At 36.4% G+C, this 19,884-nt stretch overlaps 1 protein-coding gene across 1 annotated transcript; it reads left to right on the top strand.

Annotated features, from left to right (window-relative positions):
• The first annotated feature begins 9,571 nt into the window (after window positions 1–9,571).
• Window positions 9,572–12,327, top strand: LOC139516654 (uncharacterized protein KIAA1958-like). The gene is made up of 2 exons (XM_071306873.1): window positions 9,572–10,855; window positions 11,591–12,327. Exons 1-2 carry the CDS (start codon window positions 9,778–9,780, stop codon window positions 12,139–12,141), a joined length of 1,629 nt encoding a protein of 542 aa, XP_071162974.1. The 5' UTR covers window positions 9,572–9,777; the 3' UTR covers window positions 12,142–12,327.
• The last annotated feature ends 7,557 nt before the right edge of the window (window positions 12,328–19,884 follow it).

The following is a 19,884-nucleotide window of genomic DNA, read 5'->3' as shown; positions in this document are numbered from 1 at the left end:
TATAGTTCAGAATAACATTGTGCTCTTTTATCGCTATTTTACGGAATTTTCCTTAGATCTTCCTGACTGACAATTTTCTTTCTGAAGGGAGTCGAGTGATATGACAATTATCGTTAGAGACTAAATTGGCGTTGCTAATGAAATTGACATGAGATTGAAAACGTGTCATAGTCGTCATAGGTGAAATAGCGATAAACAAATTATCATTGGTCATCTCAACTCGATTGGTTATCTCGGTTTCGCCGTACCGGCTCAAGCGAGAAAACCAATCTCGATGAGATGATCAACGATAATCTATAAATATATTCATGATGCGCACTTTATTGACTGTGATCAAAAAAATTATACAAAACTTTACATAAAAGTAAAATCAGGACAACCATAAACGCTTTGCAAGACAAGAGAGTCTGGATTTGGACGAGGTGTGTGTGTGTGGGGGGGGGGGGGGGGGGTCCTTCATATCTGTATTCTTTTTAAGTCATTTTTCTTTATCATATGTATTTCCCATTATTTCTTTATATCTTATAAAAGATGAAAAAAGATGCATATGACATAATATAGGAAAACACTGGTTCTTGAAAGTTGGATAGTATAAAACAGGTACTTCCGATCTGGGCAACAGGGCAAACATTTTCCCCATCATAATTCCATATATCTATTATATTATTCACGAGAAACTACCATCAAGGGTTTTTTGTCATCCTAAGAAATGGACCCTTTCAATTGATACCAATTATTACAGATTTTTTAAGTTACAAATCTACAGCTACTCGTAGAAACTATTTTGCCTAAAATATGTACTACTTTCTTGTATGTTCTTTGTGACTGAGCCTGAATTAATCTACATGTATATACCTTATTGGTGTCAATCGAAACAAAACACAAAGGAATTAACGCACTTATCAACTTTATCAAAAACTACCTCGACCAAAAACTTTAACCTGAAGCGGGACAGATGAACGGACGAACGGACACACAGACCAGAAACCATAATGCCCATAAATAGGGCATAAAAAAACTGTAAATTTTCATCCGGTTCAGTTTTGTGCTGTTGGCTAGCTGTTTGATTGATGTATACTCGGCATCTCCTTTTATTTATGTGATTGTTTTATATGTAAAAAAATGTGTTGCTTATTTACTAAACAATGAAAGTATTTTGCATTTTATAGCTGATGATTATCATTTGAAAAGCCTGTTTCAAGGCATCACCCTTTGTTAAATAAAATAATGCAAAAGCAAAACTAAAAACATCAAAATACCTAAACAATCGTTTTCTAGACATTACAGGTAAAAAACACAAGCAAGTTTTCTTTGTATAAAGTAGAGTGGATTGATTTGATTAAGATTTTTTTGCCTAACGTTCAGTTGACAAATATTCCATGCATACTAATGAAAGCCATTGTGTCAGAAATTCACCTCAAGTCTTCTTGAACGTTTGTTATTTTTTTGTATTTTTCTGAGAGAAGAAAAACAGAATTCTATAGAAACGCAGACACGTACTTGCTGCAAATGTGTTTTCTGGAATAAAACCACTTTGCAATTTATGGCTATTTTAACTTAGAATAAAGCGGCTGTTATTTCATATGAAATTATCTGATCCCGACTTGACTGTGATTAAAAAAGCAACATAAGATGTGACAACGGATTTTCACCATCTAAAATGGATAATTAAAACAATAGGATATGCGAAATCATTTCTTTTATCGCAAATTAAGTACTATAAATGATACAGATACAGGGGGAAATGCATGGAAAGGTGAGTTTACATAAGCTCTTATAATTACGGTACAAGTGATACGAAATGGGATATTTTTGAAAAACTAAAAAGTAGCGGATTAAGAGGTAAATTGTTCTGTAAGTTAATTTATGATGGTCGCCAATAGAACTTCAATATCAGATGCTTATGACAGTTATGCAACTCTGGGTGCATTAATGACTTTCGATAATGATGTTTTGCATTTCATTAAAATTTGCAAAAATTATTAAAAAGACAGATTTTTTCTCCATTATTGAAACAAGATTTCTTCAGATTCATTGTTTGCAAATACATTAAGTAACAACAGTCAAAAGAGAAAGATTTAGTCGCTTTAAAACATACATAAAACATAGAATTAAAACGAATGTTTAATCAGTCAGTTAACATGTGTTTATATATTATATTAATTCAGCATAGTATTAGTAGATCTATAGATTCACATTAAAATAAAATATAAAACTATAACAAATGTTACTCGTCCAAACTTCCCCAAAGCCATCCTTTACCAACAAGTGAAAGCGCTTCAACGGTGATTTCGTTATCTAAAATAGCAATTCCAATTCGTTTCCCAAGTTTAAGTCCACATCCAGCAACCTTTGCCTCTACGGTCCCATTTTCTATCTTAGCCCCGGTTGAAACACCAACTCCGAGATGAACATTGAAAGGGCCTCCTGTAGCATCTACCAATGTCCCTCTAGCTTTTATTTCTGCTCCAATCACATGTCCCTTTTTGACGAACGCCTCTAAATCAGCCCCAGCTTTTGCAGCGACGTCGACTCCAAAAGCTTTAAATTCAACAGGTGCTTTTTTACCCTTCATATTAAATACGTGAGCTTCCGCTCCTGCTCCGGCGCCTGCTCCATATATACCATGTTGTACACCGGCATTGGCATTTGCATCAAACATAAGCACGTCGGCATCGTCATTGTGTTCTGAATATGCATGTACCCCAACTTCTGCATTCATTATAAACTATAAAAAAAAAGTTAAGAATTGATAAAATTATGTATCCTTGTAAGACTTAAGCTTCATTCTTATATTTTCATATCTTATTACTTACATAATAGATATAGGAAGATGTGGTATGGGGGCCAATGAGACAACTCTTCATCCAAGTGACAATTTATAAAAGTAAACCATTAAAGGTCAAGGTACGGCCTTCAACACGGAGCATTGACTCACACCAAACAGCATACTATAAAGGGGCCCCAAAAATTACCAGTGAAAAACCAACGGTCTTATCAATATAAAAAATTGAAACACTTATGAACCACATAAACAGACGACAACCAATCTTTATAGGTTTTGGTATCAAGGTTTTAATTTTTGATTTTTATCGATTTTATAAACTGAATAGTATATACTTTCTGGGATTTGAAAAAAAAACCGGTAGTGACATGGTCTTTACGTTAGTATGATTATTCAAATCACCGTCTAGTTTTTGCATTATTATTGAGTGAATCCACTTTCTCAGAAATGGGTGAATGGAGATGAGAATTTAAAAAAAAAAATGCACTTCATTCCTTTACCAGTATACATTTATGTTGTATTTTGTTTATGAAATAAAACATCAGCCAAATTGTAGTACTGTCCAATGTTCACCTCTCGAAACAATCTTCCGAGCATTAGGGTTTGGACACAGGTTTCCATATCAACTGAGGTAACTCAGAAGTTGGTTTTTCCGTGCCGACAGGTTTTGTTTTTAAGACAGAGTTAAACTTTTCAACTCGTCATTGGAAGAATGAATAGTATTAATATTTTCATAAAATTAGTATGTCTATTAATAGTAATAGATTATTATAAAAAAAAATCACGTGTACTTCTAGGCTTGAGTGCGAATTATTTTCTCCCATAGGAAGTTTCAAATGATATACATGGAAATAATACATTCTAGTCATGTACAATATCTTGTCGTCATGTATACTGTTTACATGGAATTGTTTGATTGTTGTCTGCTTTACGTCCTGTGGCAAATATCTCATATACATTTGTATGTTACGTTTTTAAAATATCACTCTATTTCATTTATTTCATTTTAAAACAATAAGAAAAACCAAATTTTCTTTACATGATAAAACACTAACTAAAGCACGATTAAAAACTTATTCATTACAAAACCTTAAAAAAAATATGAACGTGTAAGGTTCAAGCGTGAAAAGGGCGAACGAGAATGGGAGCGAACGTGATTCTGGACGAGCGGACGAGCGGATCTGGATTCAAAGTAACATAAAACCTGTCTCAGAATTATCTATGCGAGAAAACAAAAATGATAAAACGAAATATATTAACCTTAAAAAAATAAATATTTGACTTACCTGAAAACAGTTATTACTATGATTGAAATTGCTTTAAGGTCTTCTTTCTTTAAAAGCATATGAAAGTGCCACTTTTCAGACCAAATTTTACTTTTATTGCAATTTGGCGTCACTATTTCATGTTCAGCCAATCATTTGATAAACAATCAAGCAACCTTAGTTACATTGTACTCTGATTTTTATGTTATGTAAAAAGGGGTGTGGCCAAGAACTTTAAACTAATCAGAACAATCAAGCTTCAAAATCACCAGGTAACCTACTCTTATGTAATTTAAATTAGTAGACAAGACAAGACAAGACAATATTTTATAATAATAATCTTTTATTCGTAAGCAATACAACTTATAGAATATAAATATTACAAATATTCAATTACAATTTATTTAATTATAAAGTCTCACCTATTCATCTTTTAAAACATACAAATAGTTAAAAAAAAAAAAAACAATTGATTTTAAACATACAAGAGCCACTCTAAAAAAAATTACGAGAGACTATATAAATAGTATAAAATACATTATTTACACAAAAATTAGCAATATAAAATACATCTTCTTTTTAAATAAAATGTCATTGCAGATTGTATGCTCATTTAAATAATGTTTCATACAAGTGAAACTGCGAGCTACTGCTCACTGATGATACCCCCGCCGCAAGTGGATAAATCAGTATTAATACACGGCCGACACTCGGCTAACCGAGAGATTGGTCGGTTAATCTATATTGAGTATACGGCTATATCGGCGGTTGGTCTGTTAATCGGGTTGGCTAAAGTCTGTTAATCAGGTGTTATCGAGAAAATTATTGAAAGTTTAGCATGTTTCATTGTATAACTTTTTAAATATATTTTTATTATAAACATTATTCATGTCTAACAAAACAATTCAATATACTGAATCCAGTGGTGTAATTATTAGTTTTCTAGCTTCGATGTACGATCTTTAAAATGAAAAGGCGGGTTACTCATCAATAAATTTATACACATTTTACACACACAAAATGTACACAAAATGACACGTTGGTTGATTTTACTTGCATGCAATATTTTGAACATCGAAAAAAGACAGACATTATGTTTGTTAACCATATTGATATCTTTGTGTGAAAAATCTACACGAAAATCTGTATTTTGGTGACATAAATCAATCTTTATTTAAAACCTGGTCTGTTAATGGGTCGGATGTATAAAACCCTGTCTGTTAATTGGTCTGTTAAGAGTTATGAATGGCAATAAAAATATAATTTTATTGCTATATGGGGTGTTATCGGATCAAATGGGTAGGCTCAATACGAGCAGCTAAAATATACGGAAACAACACATGAGCAATGAAACATAAAATATACGATAGCAACACATGAACAATTAACAATTTAGACAATGGAAATTGAAAATTGATAAAAATGCTTTCAAAAAGTGTTATATTAAAGTAATATTAATTTCATCCAAAAATGGTAGCATATATAGTATGGATTCTGTTTACATAATGAATGAAACCAATTTGTCATCTTCATTGGTAACCAGTATATAAATCAGAGATAAAGTCGTAATGTAACTAAACATCAGTAAGTAAAATATATTGGGATGCTAAAATATAAAGAATAGAGAAAGAATAATATACATTTATTTCCCGTGCCTCAGGGAGATATGAAGATTTGTTCAATGACACGTGGGATAGTCTCAACCAATCAGATATTGATTAAACTATCAATGTGTATAAACAGTGGAATAATATACAATTATTCTTGTATTGCCCTCATACAAAGGCTATATTATAGCCTTTGTATGAGGGCAATACAAGAATATATTGACATGAAAGAAGTATATTGACTGAGGACGAAGTCCTAGGTCGAAATACTTCTTTGGGTCGATATATCCTGTATTGACCTCATACATAGGCTATAATTGTTATATTATTAAATTTCCAACCATATAATTTGTATCAAAATCGTCATTTGATTTTTGTTTGAATTTTATAGATATCATATTATCTCCTATACATTAACGACATATAAATAAACCGTGCAATATGTTTTTTGCTGTGTAATATGCATTTTGCTATCCGCCGTTTTTGATGACCTTCGAAAATATAGTTTAACATGTGACTATCCCTGAACGAATCAAATTAGTTAAAATATACGAATTAATAATACTGAGTAAGATAAATAAAATGTAGATAAAAGTGACATAACAATTTAAAGAATACAGAAATAAACACCACCCCCAATCCGAACCCTCATGGTATACACGAGAATCTGGATGGAGACGCAGAATATAGAATAGTAGATAAGGACAGTAGAGATTGATGCATTGCTAAAAAAAGGGAGAAAAAATAATAATTGTTTGAGAATACAGACATGAAACACCCCTTGGTGTTGAAACAGTAACGGATTGCAATGTACTCATATTGGTGACGAATGCTAGAAGTTTACATGCGGACAACTGCAGTTCTCCTCTGCACTTATGTAGAAAAGAACTATATATAAACGGAATAAAATGAATTAAAACTTAAGTTAACAAAATGTAGCTGCATTCGCTCCTTTCCATTTACTTCTTTAGAATGATTTGAAAACAACATATGATTAAGTAATAGAAGAAAAGAACCAAATAGATGATGCTGACGAATTAGGGGTTAACGTCCAGTGACAAATATCATGTGATTATGGGAACGACAACACGTTTTATCGGTAATTCGTATATTTTCCCTTTGATCTTACTGCCTAATATTTTCGAGTATCAACGTACTGGCTGTATCACTGAAAATATTAGGCAATACATTGTGTGACGTCATAATTATCGATAAACAGAATAATAGGTAGTTGAGTTTTTGATACTGACTATATCATGTGGAATATCTTAACTCGCCCTAACGGGCTCGTCCAGATATACCACATGATATAGTCAGTATCAAAAACTCAACTACCTATTATTCTATGTATATGTACCCCTGTGTTGTATTAGAAAGACACTTTCAGTCGGATTTGAGAACGTGCTACTTTGAACAGATTCAAAAATTAAGGCTGATTGAACATGTTGAAAACGTTGATATTAAATGCATGCATATTCCAGCGGCCAATCCATATCATGCTATATTGAAGTGACACACCCTTCAATAAAATGCAAAGAAAGTCAAAATAAAAATGCTCTTACTAGAACGATACTGTTGCACCGTATTGTCACTTTTTTTTTACTCAAGAACATCTTATTCTTTACTTTTTCAATGGGAAAATATAAATGTAGCAAAACTATTGCCGTGACTAAATAACTCTTAACTGACACAATTTCAATTGTCCAACCCATTAACAGACTTTATTCCTATAATTTTCACTAAAACGTGGTATTATTCACGTTATATTACAATTATGAAATATTTACAAATGTCAATTTATTTTTTAGAACCAAAGTATATTTTGTGTCCTTTAAATGATATCTAAAATTGTTAGTTTCGCCTTTTATTAAAAAAATTGCTATGCGTATAAGCATAAATTATACATACTTACGCGACGCCTTTTAGTTTTACTGAAAACTGCGCAGACTATGAAATGTTTTTACAGGTGGAAAATATTCTGATAGATATCATTTTGTCAGACACTTTTCTTTTTTTGATTTGGTTCTTATAATATTCCAAAAATCTGTATATTTGATAGAGTTTAACATAAAATTGTGTGTTTTACTCTTAACAGACGTATAACCAACCCGATTAACAGACCAATCGCCCATATAGCCGCATACTCAATATAGATTAACCGACCAATCTCTCGGTTAGCCGAGTGTCGGCCGTGTAATAGTGTAAAAATATGCAAGTGTTCGGTAAACAGGAAGTTGTCGAGTGATGAATCTGAAAACGCATCACACGGTATAGCTGACTTACCGTTATAATTATTATTGAATTTTCTATGTACTATTTTCACATTTCCTGATCGGTGTGAGAAAATGTTTCTCCTCACTAGTGAAAAATCTGTTCTCGGCAAATGATTGGTTGAAATTTTATTGTGACGTTAAATTTTCTTGTTTTCTTCTGAATTTTCTTATTGTAACGTCATGAAAAAAGGCGCCCATGCCTGATGACGTAACATTAAAAGGACACAACTTTCCTCAAATCTTTGAAAAGGAATGATAAAAACCATAAGAGAAACAGATTTCACTACTGTAACGCGCGTATTACGATATTTTTCCACTCTCGACAGTTAAATTTTAATTATTTAAAAAGCATGGCAAGCCTCGCGCTTGAAATAATAAAATTTAACTGTCCCGAGTGGAGAAATATCGTAATACCTTTGTTGCAGTGAAGGAATCTATATATAATCACATATCAATGTCATCAAACGCATATACAAAAGAACTGAGTGTTTGATAAAGAACGAATAACTGGACACTTCATTGATGTGTTTATCCCAATACTCCTGTATATAGATGGACTGGTCTTATATACGCGAACTTTTTATAAAACCCGCCCAGTCAAGTGAAACAAATCTAGTAATATCAATAATGATCTCTTGTAACACATTGTTAATGTGCCCGAGTGTTTTCCTAATAAATCTTGAAAATCTTGAAATCTTGTACTACTGTATATTTATGTAATGAAAGTAGTAAGACTATAATATACGGAAGCGTATTAGCGCCACACATTTTTTTATTTTATTTTTCTTCCTATGTTTGCGTTTCAACGCAAACCTTTGCGTTACAACGCAAACCTAACGCAAACCTTTTGCGTTGTAACGCAAACCTTTGCGAAATAACGCTAACCTTTGCGTTATAACGCAAACATTTGCGTTACAACGCAAACCTTTGCGATATAACGCAAGCCTTTGCGTTACAACGCAAACTGTCAAACCTTTGCGTTGTAACGCAAACCTTTGCGATATAACGCAAACCTTTGCGTTAAAACGCAAACATTTGCGTTACAAGGCAAACCATTGCGATATAACGCAAACCTTTGCGTTATAACGCAAACATTTGCGTTAAACGCAAACCTTTGCGATATAACACAAAGGCTTTGCGTTGTAACGCAAACATTTGCGTTATAACGCAAACATTTGTTTTATCTTATTTCTTATCTAAGATTCAAAGGAAACAGTATTTATTAATGAAGGAGGCTGTATATATTAAAATTTATCACCTTTGTAGTCATTGCAAAGTAAAATGCTAGAATAATTAGATCATATCAATGACTAATAATGAGCAGAATAATATAAGAAGATGTGGTATGAGTGCCAATAAGAAATCTCTCCATCTAATTCACTATTCGTAAAAGTAAATCATCATAGGCTGAATTACGGTCTTCAACACGGAGCATTGGCTCACACTGAACAACAAACTATAAAGGTCCCCAAAAACGATATCCATGTTACTACTAGTATATATATTACAAAGAAAATTGAGTAAATTGAGTTTATACCTAAGAAAAAAATCAACCCTTCTAAGTACTATATATACCATGGTTCTTACGAGTTAACATATTTAAACAAACGAATCCGAAGGATGAGTTTGTTTAAATATGTTAATGAGTAAAACACATGGTATATAAAATTTGTAATATAAATAAAATGATTGACAGCTTTGAAGACCTTGAACTAATATTGGAAATTGGTCACGTTACAGTTTTATCCAATGAAAAGTAAGCTCGCGCAAGTCACTTTTGCGCCTCGTGTATAATCTGCGTGTTTCATTTAGAAAGCCCGCCGCACAATTTGCAGAAAGAGAAAAAAATGGCAGAACTTCCCGATTTATTGGATTTTGAGGAAAGCGAACTCATTATAACGGCAGCTGAAATGGAAGACGATGTTCATTTATCACAAATTGCGGCCGAAATAGAGGAAGATATTCAATTATCTGAAGTCGCGACCGAAATCGAAGATGATATCAAGTTGGCAGTCTGTTCTCAAGAGATTGAGGCCGACTATTTTGACGATCTGGCTATTTCTCAGGCAGCAAATATAATGGATGTCAATTTGACAATTTCACAAGCAATGAACGTATACGATGTTGAGTGCGAAGAAAATTTTGACTTGGGAACATTTGAACTTGGTTATTTGGCCCGGGAACCAAATACCAGCGGAGTCGAAAACCCCATGAACACAGGGATTAATCGTTTTTCTACATGTGTTTCTGCTGACGAGATCGATAAACTAATAACTTCGCAAACCAACCCGAATACACAAAAGAACACAAAGTGGGCTATAAAAGTGTTTAATGAATGGCGGGCAGCTAGAAGACAAAACGGTGTTGAAATAACAGATTTGTTAACAATGGATGTTAATACGATGGATTATTGGCTACAGAGATTTGTTTTGGAGGCTCGGAAAAAAACGGGAGACGAATATCCTCCGAAGTCGTTGTATTACATCGTCTGTGGTTTAATGAGACATTGCAAGGACAACAAATTATTTCATGTTAACTTCTTTGATGAAAAAGACGGCACATTTGCACAATTTCGCAAAGTGCTTGATGCAAGAATGAAATATTTGCTGGCGAAAGGACTGGGGACTAAACAAAAAAAGGCCGACGCAATATCGGAGGAAGATGAGGAAATGTTGTGGTCATCTGGTGTTTTTGGACAATCAAATTCAACAACACTTCAGTATACTGTTTTTTATTATGCCTGTAAAATGTTTGGCTTGAGGGGTAGGGATGAACATAGGAATTTGCAATGTTCTCAGTTTGAACTTGGAGAAGACGGAAAGGGGAAATACATTAGATTTATTGGCCGTAACAACAAAACTTTCAACGGTGGTCTGGCTCATATGAAAATTAGCAATAAGGATATAAAACATTATTCTAATGACGGTAAGTTTTGTTTTATTGTTAATAATCAAGATATCGTACTGTAAATATAATTATTTTGCATGTTGTTCCTTTCATTAAAAATGCTAAAACATGTACAATTAAGAATTTCTTGGCAAACTCCTTTAACTCGTTATTTAATGAATTTGAAACTTTATTTAATTATTTAATTATTCATTGATGAATCATATTTTTAAGGCTTATATTACCAAACACTAAACAGTAAAATAGTAATTAGGGAGCGTGAGAAGTGTACAGTGAAGTTCCATCTATTTGATCACTAACAAATTCATGTTTTTTACGATTTTTTGTGTTTGCTCTGTCTATCACGACTGACGAAAAACTGCATTCTTTACAAGAGTTATCTCCCATCCACCGTTAGTTTTAAAATTGAAAATGTAAAGCGCAAAGCCCGTTACCGTATTTAAAGTGACAAAATCAACCGAATCGAACACTTCTGTCATATTCAAGACTTGATACAGGAATTTTTGTATGTAGAAAATGGTGGATTAAACCTGGTTTTATAGTTTAACTCTCAAATTGCAAAATACTCATAAATAAAAGACAATGTAACTGCTTTTAATGAAGATGTATATTTTTATCACTTTTCGAAATTGTGCAAATCGAGGTACCCCTCCGTTATACATGTACTAAGTTTACCTACGGTAACTGATTATTTCTTAAAATCGCCATATATACAATATTTGTATTATTTTTAGTTTTATAATTCATTTTCAGGACCTAGGTGTATGTACAACATTTTTGAGACATATCTCAACATGCTTGGTAATGATGGATGCTTTTATCGAAAACCTTTGGCTATGGTCGGAAATACAATCCGGTATGGAAAGCAGCCGCTTGGTGTAAATAAACTAGAAGGGTTAATGAAAGAGATGTGTCAAAAAGCGGGCTTAACTGGAAATTACACAAATCATTCTGGGAAGAGGACGTGCGCAACAGCATTGTACAAAGCAGGATTAGATGAACAAACAATAATGGATCGTACTGGACACAGGTCGTCAGCTGTAAGGGCATACAAATCAAAAACTGATGAAATAGAGCAAAAAGTGTCTTCTGTGTTAAATCCACCAAGTATTGATACAGTTTCTGTTACCCATAATGAATTGGAAGTTGAGGAGCCACCTTTCAAGTGTACAAAACTGGAACCAGTCAACACTGAAAATTCCGCAAATTGTCGTGACATTTCAACGCGCCTAAAATGTTTGAATGATATTACTAACACAAGTGGAACTGTAAATTTTAACAACTGCAATTTTTCTTTCACTTAAACATTTGTTAAAAGAAAGTTAATTGGAATTTTCGCAATGGAACAATTTTTTTATTATTTTTTTCAAAACTGAAAGAAGGAACTTTTCGAATCTTTTTTCAACTTACGGGAGCTAGTGAAAAGCAATTTTTGTTTTGAGTTTAAAACATGTTTCTTGCGATGTGTTGTGTTACAATTGACTTATTGCTTTGTGCAAATGAAACAAATAAATGTTCATGACCTTTCACTTTTTTTTCTGTTTCCAAAATATTTCAGAGGCGGATATCTTTCAAAAAATGGGGTGGAGCTTCAGCCATGGAATAACATGAACATGAATATGTTGTACCATAGCTAAGCTCCGCCTTTATTCCTTTGGATTCTAGTTGAGCTGCATATTTAATTAGCAAGTATGGTACAACATAAATTTGCATATATTATACCATGGTTTTCCCTCGACACACTTTTTAAGCAAATTATTTCATTAAAACATCAAAGGAAAACATCCAATTTATGTTACAATATAGCTATAACCGAATATAAATATACTTCCAAAGTAAACTCTCGTTTGAGAACTGTGTAAAGTAGGTTAGATTCAAACAAGCTACCCTTTGGCAATTAATGTATAGAATGAAGATGTTTTATTAATAAAATTATGTTCTCTCTATTCAAATTGCTACCCAAGCATCTTAAAAATACTTCATTATATTTAAAATGAAAATTCAATGACTTTCTATCAAAGAATCTTGATCATATTCTGAGATTTAAAAAAAATGTTTCCTTATTTAAAATAATTCATTTTAAAGCAGAAAGATCATTTTGTCTATTTGACTTGGAGGTTTCACAATTGTATGACATTATTTTTGATCTTTCAATTTAAATATGACTATATACTAAACTATATCTATTTTCTTGTTAAATTATATAATTTTCTGATGCACAAATCAGTCTTAATTTATGTATAATTGCACTTCAAGTATTCCATTATTCCTATGCATATTTATCATAATGATTTGGCCTTGTATGTCTGTTTCTTTTTTTATCTACTAGTAAATCACACTAGTGTGGATCTAGCCGGCGTTAATATTCATGAGGCTAGCCGTCAATAATATTCATGAGATCAAAACCGCGTTCGATGAAATGTTTGGGTAGTTATTAGATTGTGACAATAAAATAACTTTTGCTGTTAATATCCAATATGGTTATGCTATTTATAGCAATATAAAGTAATTAGGAAATAGTAAGCCAATAGGTGTCTTCTGCAAGGTCCGCGTCATTTAAAATGAAAGTAAATGAAAAGTTTAATTGCATTGCCTCACACAACACAAAACAATTATGAACATTAAAATGTTGTTATTATTGAATCAATGTAAACTATAGTAATTAAAACAAGATGATTAAATATAGGGTAATTAAATGGAATTAATTGTCATATGGGCATTCCATAATCTGTTCGTTGTCTACAAATATAGTCCAATTCTAAAACTAAAATATACAATACATACGATAGTATCACACAAATATAGTCCAATTCTAAAACTAAAATATACAATACATACGATAGTATCACACAATTAAAAAGATCAGAAAAACAAGAAACATAGTTTGTTGAAGGAATATAATAAACAGAAAAATAGAAACTGTCAATTACTATTTCAATGACATAATTCTTCAAAATTACGGAGATCAATAAGAGTCTTTAATCTCAACATTACCAGTCCATTTAATTGCCTCTAAAATGTCCCATAGCACTTATGCCCTAGACCCGTACGAGTTAGTCAGAAAAGGATAAGGGGGGTACCCTGGTATATCACAAATTCGAAAATGAACTATTGCCGGCTGGCCAAACGAAGAGATTCTCCACGTGGGCAATGATACCAGAGGAAGAGGTACTTATTGCCTTTAAAATGGCCCATAGCACTTATACCCTAGACCCGTACGAGTTTGTCAGTAGAGGGTTCAAAGGGGGGATATGGTATCCCGGATACAACAAATTCGAACTGAACTATTGCCGGCTGGCCAAACTAAGAGATTCTCCACATCGGCCATTATACCAGAGGTAGAGGTTGGTATTGCCTCTAAAATGGCCCATAGCACTTATGCCCTAGACCCGTACGAGTTAGTCAGAAAAGGATAAGGGGGGGGTACCCTGGTATATCACAAATTCGAAAATGAACTATTGCCGGCTGGCCAAACGAAGAAATTCTCCACGTGGGCAATGATACCAGAGGAAGAGGTACTTATTGCCTTTAAAATGGCCCATAGCACTTATACCCTAGACTCGTACGAGTTTGTCAGTAGAGGGTTCAAAGGGAGGATATGGTATCCCGGATACAACGAATTCGAACTGAACTATTGCCGGCTGGCCAAACTAAGAGATTCTCAAAATCGGCCATTATACCAGAGGTAGAGGTTGGTATTGCCTCTAAAATAGCCCATAGCACTTATGCCCTAGACCCGTACGAGTTAGTCAGAAAAGGATAAGGGGGGTACCCTGGTATATCACAAATTCGAAAATGAACTATTGCCGGCTGGCCAAACGAAGAGATTCTCCACGTGGGCAATGATACCAGAGGAAGAGGTACTTATTGCCTTTAAAATGGCCCATAGCACTTATACCCTAGACCCGTACGAGTTTGTCAGTAGAGGGTTCAAAGGGGGGATATGGTATCCCGGATACAACAAATTCGAACTGAACTATTGCCGGCTGGCCAAACTAAGAGATTCTCCACATCGGCCATTATACCAGAGGTAGAGGTTGGTATTGCCTCTAAAATGGCCCATAGCACTTATGCCCTAGACCCGTACGAGTTAGTCAGAAAAGGATAAGGGGGGGGTACCCTGGTATATCACAAATTCGAAAATGAACTATTGCCGGCTGGCCAAACGAAGAAATTCTCCACGTGGGCAATGATACCAGAGGAAGAGGTACTTATTGCCTTTAAAATGGCCCATAGCACTTATACCCTAGACCCGTACGAGTTTGTCAGTAGAGGGTTCAAAGGGAGGATATGGTATCCCGGATACAACGAATTCGAACTGAACTATTGCCGGCTGGCCAAACTAAGAGATTCTCAAAATCGGCCATTATACCAGAGGTAGAGGTTGGTATTGCCTCTAAAATAGCCCATAGCACTTATGCCCTAGACCCGTACGAGTTAGTCAGAAAAGGATAAGGGGGGTACCCTGGTATATCACAAATTCGAAAATGAACTATTGCCGGCTGGCCAAACGAAGAGATTCTCCACGTGGGCAATGATACCAGAGGAAGAGGTACTTATTGCCTTTAAAATGGCCCATAGCACTTATACCCTAGACCCGTACGAGTTTGTCAGTAGAGGGTTCAAAGGGGGGATATGGTATCCCGGATACAACAAATTCGAACTGAACTATTGCCGGCTGGCCAAACTAAGAGATTCTCCACATCGGCCATTATACCAGAGGTAGAGGTTGGTATTGCCTCTAAAATGGCCCATAGCACTTATGCCCTAGACCCGTACGAGTTAGTCAGAAAAGGATAAGGGGGGGGGGGTACCCTGGTATATCACAAATTCGAAAATGAACTATTGCCGGCTGGCCAAACGAAGAAATTCTCCACGTGGGCAATGATACCAGAGGAAGAGGTACTTATTGCCTTTAAAATGGCCTATAGCACTTATACCCTAGACCCGTACGAGTTTGTCAGTAGAGGGTTCAAAGGGAGGATATGGTATCCCGGATACAACGAATTCGAACTGAACTATTGCCGGCTGGCCAAACTAAGAGATTCTCAAAATCGGCCATTATACCAGAGGTAGAGGTTGGTATTGCCTCTAAAATAGCCCATAGCACTTATGCCCTAGACCCGTACGAGTTAGTCAGAAAAGGATAAGGGGGGTACCCTGGTATATCACAAATTCGAAAATGAACTATTGCCGGCTGGCCAAACGAAGAGATTCTCCACGTGGGCAATGATACCAGAGGAAGAGGTACTTATTGCCTTTAAAATGGCCCATAGCACTTATACCCTAGACCCGTACGAGTTTGTCAGTAGAGGGTTCAAAGGGGGGATATGGTATCCCGGATACAACAAATTCGAACTGAACTATTGCCGGCTGGCCAAACTAAGAGATTCTCCACATCGGCCATTATACCAGAGGTAGAGGTTGGTATTGCCTCTAAAATGGCCCATAGCACTTATGCCCTAGACCCGTACGAGTTAGTCAGAAAAGGATAAGGGGGGGGGTACCCTGGTATATCACAAATTCGAAAATGAACTATTGCCGGCTGGCCAAACGAAGAAATTCTCCACGTGGGCAATGATACCAGAGGAAGAGGTACTTATTGCCTTTAAAATGGCCCATAGCACTTATACCCTAGACCCGTACGAGTTTGTCAGTAGAGGGTTCAAAGGGAGGATATGGTATCCCGGATACAACGAATTCGAACTGAACTATTGCCGGCTGGCCAAACTAAGAGATTCTCAAAATCGGCCATTATACCAGAGGTAGAGGTTGGTATTGCCTCTAAAATAGCCCATAGCACTTATGCCCTAGACCCGTACGAGTTAGTCAGAAAAGGATAAGGGGGGTACCCTGGTATATCACAAATTCGAAAATGAACTATTGCCGGCTGGCCAAACGAAGAGATTCTCCACGTGGGCAATGATACCAGAGGAAGAGGTACTTATTGCCTTTAAAATGGCCCATAGCACTTATACCCTAGACCCGTACGAGTTTGTCAGTAGAGGGTTCAAAGGGGGGATATGGTATCCCGGATACAACAAATTCGAACTGAACTATTGCCGGCTGGCCAAACTAAGAGATTCTCCACATCGGCCATTATACCAGAGGTAGAGGTTGGTATTGCCTCTAAAATGGCCCATAGCACTTATGCCCTAGACCCGTACGAGTTAGTCAGAAAAGGATAAGGGGGGGTACCCTGGTATATCACAAATTCGAAAATGAACTATTGCCGGCTGGCCAAACGAAGAAATTCTCCACGTGGGCAATGATACCAGAGGAAGAGGTACTTATTGCCTTTAAAATGGCCCATAGCACTTATACCCTAGACCCGTACGAGTTTGTCAGTAGAGGGTTCAAAGGGAGGATATGGTATCCCGGATACAACGAATTCGAACTGAACTATTGCCGGCTGGCCAAACTAAGAGATTCTCAAAATCGGCCATTATACCAGAGGTAGAGGTTGGTATTGCCTCTAAAATAGCCCATAGCACTTATGCCCTAGACCCGTACGAGTTAGTCAGAAAAGGATAAGGGGGGTACCCTGGTATATCACAAATTCGAAAATGAACTATTGCCGGCTGGCCAAACGAAGAGATTCTCCACGTGGGCAATGATACCAGAGGAAGAGGTACTTATTGCCTTTAAAATGGCCCATAGCACTTATACCCTAGACCCGTACGAGTTTGTCAGTAGAGGGTTCAAAGGGGGGATATGGTATCCCGGATACAACAAATTCGAACTGAACTATTGCCGGCTGGCCAAACTAAGAGATTCTCCACATCGGCCATTATACCAGAGGTAGAGGTTGGTATTGCCTCTAAAATGGCCCATAGCACTTATGCCCTAGACCCGTACGAGTTATTCAGAAAAGGATAAGGGGGGGTACCCTGGTATATCACAAATTCGAAAATGAACTATTGCCGGCTGGCCAAACGAAGAGATTCTCCACGTGGGCAATGATACCAGAGGAAGAGGTACTTATTGCCTTTAAAATGGCCCATAGCACTTATACCCTAGACCCGTACGAGTTTGTCAGTAGAGGGTTCAAAGGGGGGATATGGTATCCCGGATACAACAAATTCGAACTGAACTATTGCCGGCTGGCCAAACTAAGAGATTCTCCACATCGGCCATTATACCAGAGGTAGAGGTTGGTATTGCCTCTAAAATGGCCCATAGCACTTATGCCCTAGACCCGTACGAGTTAGTCAGAAAAGGATAAGGGGGGGGGGGGTACCCTGGTATATCACAAATTCGAAAATGAACTATTGCCGGCTGGCCAAACGAAGAAATTCTCCACGTGGGCAATGATACCAGAGGAAGAGGTACTTATTGCCTTTAAAATGGCCCATAGCACTTATACCCTAGACCCGTACGAGTTTGTCAGTAGAGGGTTCAAAGGGAGGATATGGTATCCCGGATACAACGAATTCGAACTGAACTATTGCCGGCTGGCCAAACTAAGAGATTCTCCACATCGGCCATTATACCAGAGGTAGAGGTTGGTATTGTCGATAAAATGGCTCATAGCACTTATGCCCTAGACCCGTACGAGTTAGTCAGGAAAGGATAAGGGGGTACCCTGGTTTATCACAAATTCGAAAATGAACTATTGCAGGCTGGCCAAACGAAGAGATTCTCCACGTGGGCAATGATACCAGAGGAAGAGGTACTTATTGCCTTTAAAAAGGCCCATAGCACTGGTACCCTAGACCCATACGAGTTTGTCAGTAGAGGGTTAAAAGGGGGGATATGGTATTCCGGTTTACAACGAATTCGAACCTAACTATTGTCGGCTGGCCAAAATAAGAGATTCACCACATCGACCATCATACCAGTGGTAGAGGTTGGTATGGCCTATAAAATGGCCCATAGCACTTATGCCCTAGACCCGTACGAGTTAGTCTTGAAAGGATAAGGGGGGTACCCTGGTATATCACAAATTCGAAAATGAACTATTGCCGGCTGACCAAACGAAGAGATTCTCCACGTGGGCAATGATACCACAGGAAGAGGTACTTATTGCCTTTAAAATGGCTCTGAGCACTTGTACCCTAGACCCGTACGAGTTTGTCAGTAGAGGGTTAAAAGGGGGGATATGGTATTCCGGTTTACAACGAATTCGAACTGAACTATTGCCGGCTGGCCAAACTAAGAGATTCTCCACATCAACCATCATACCAGAGGTAGAGGTTGGTATTGCCTATAAAATGGCTCATAGCACGTATGCCCTAGACCCGTACGAGTTAGTCAGGAAAGGATAAGGGGGTACCCTGGTTTATCACAAACTCGAAAATGAACTATTGCCGGCTGGCCAAACGAAGAGATTCTCCACGTGGGGAATGATACCAGAGGAAGAGGTACTTATTGCCTTTAAAATGGCCCATAAAAATTATACCCTAGATCCGTACGAATTTGTCAGTAGAGGGTTCAAATGGGGGGATATGGTATCCCGGATACAACGAATTCGAACTGAAGTATTGCCGGCTGGCCAAACTAAGAGATTCTCCACGTGGGCCATTATACCAGTGTTAGAGGTAGGCATTTCCTCTAAAATAGCCCATAACAATCATGCCCTAGACCTGTGCAAATTTGTCAGCAGACGGTTTAAAGGGGGATATAGTATCCCGGTGTACAACGAAGTCAAAATGAAATATTGCCAGCTGACCGACTAAGATAATCTAAACGTGGACCATATTAGCAGAGGTAGAGGTAGCCATTGCCTTTAAGATGGGTCATAGCACTAACCCTGATTGCGTTGTCAAACATATCAGATGTATGGAATAATGTTGCCTCGAAAATTACCCATGGTTCTTATGTCCTAGACCCGTAACTGTTGAACAGCAAAGGGAAGTCCTCTTGTATATCACAAAGACCAAACTAAGAGATTCTCCTTGTGGGCTAACAAAAAGATTAGCGTAGGTGTTTTCTCTAAAAAGGCCCATGTATCGTATATCATAGATCCGTACGTATTGGTAGGAAAAGGGTAAGGGAATTACTCTTGTATATCAAAATATTCAAACATACTTTTACTTGCTGGTCAT

Source organism: Mytilus edulis, chromosome 3 (assembly GCF_963676685.1).
Source record: "Mytilus edulis chromosome 3, xbMytEdul2.2, whole genome shotgun sequence".
Taxonomy (NCBI): domain Eukaryota; kingdom Metazoa; phylum Mollusca; class Bivalvia; order Mytilida; family Mytilidae; genus Mytilus; species Mytilus edulis.
This window is presented reverse-complemented; position numbering and strand designations above follow the sequence as displayed.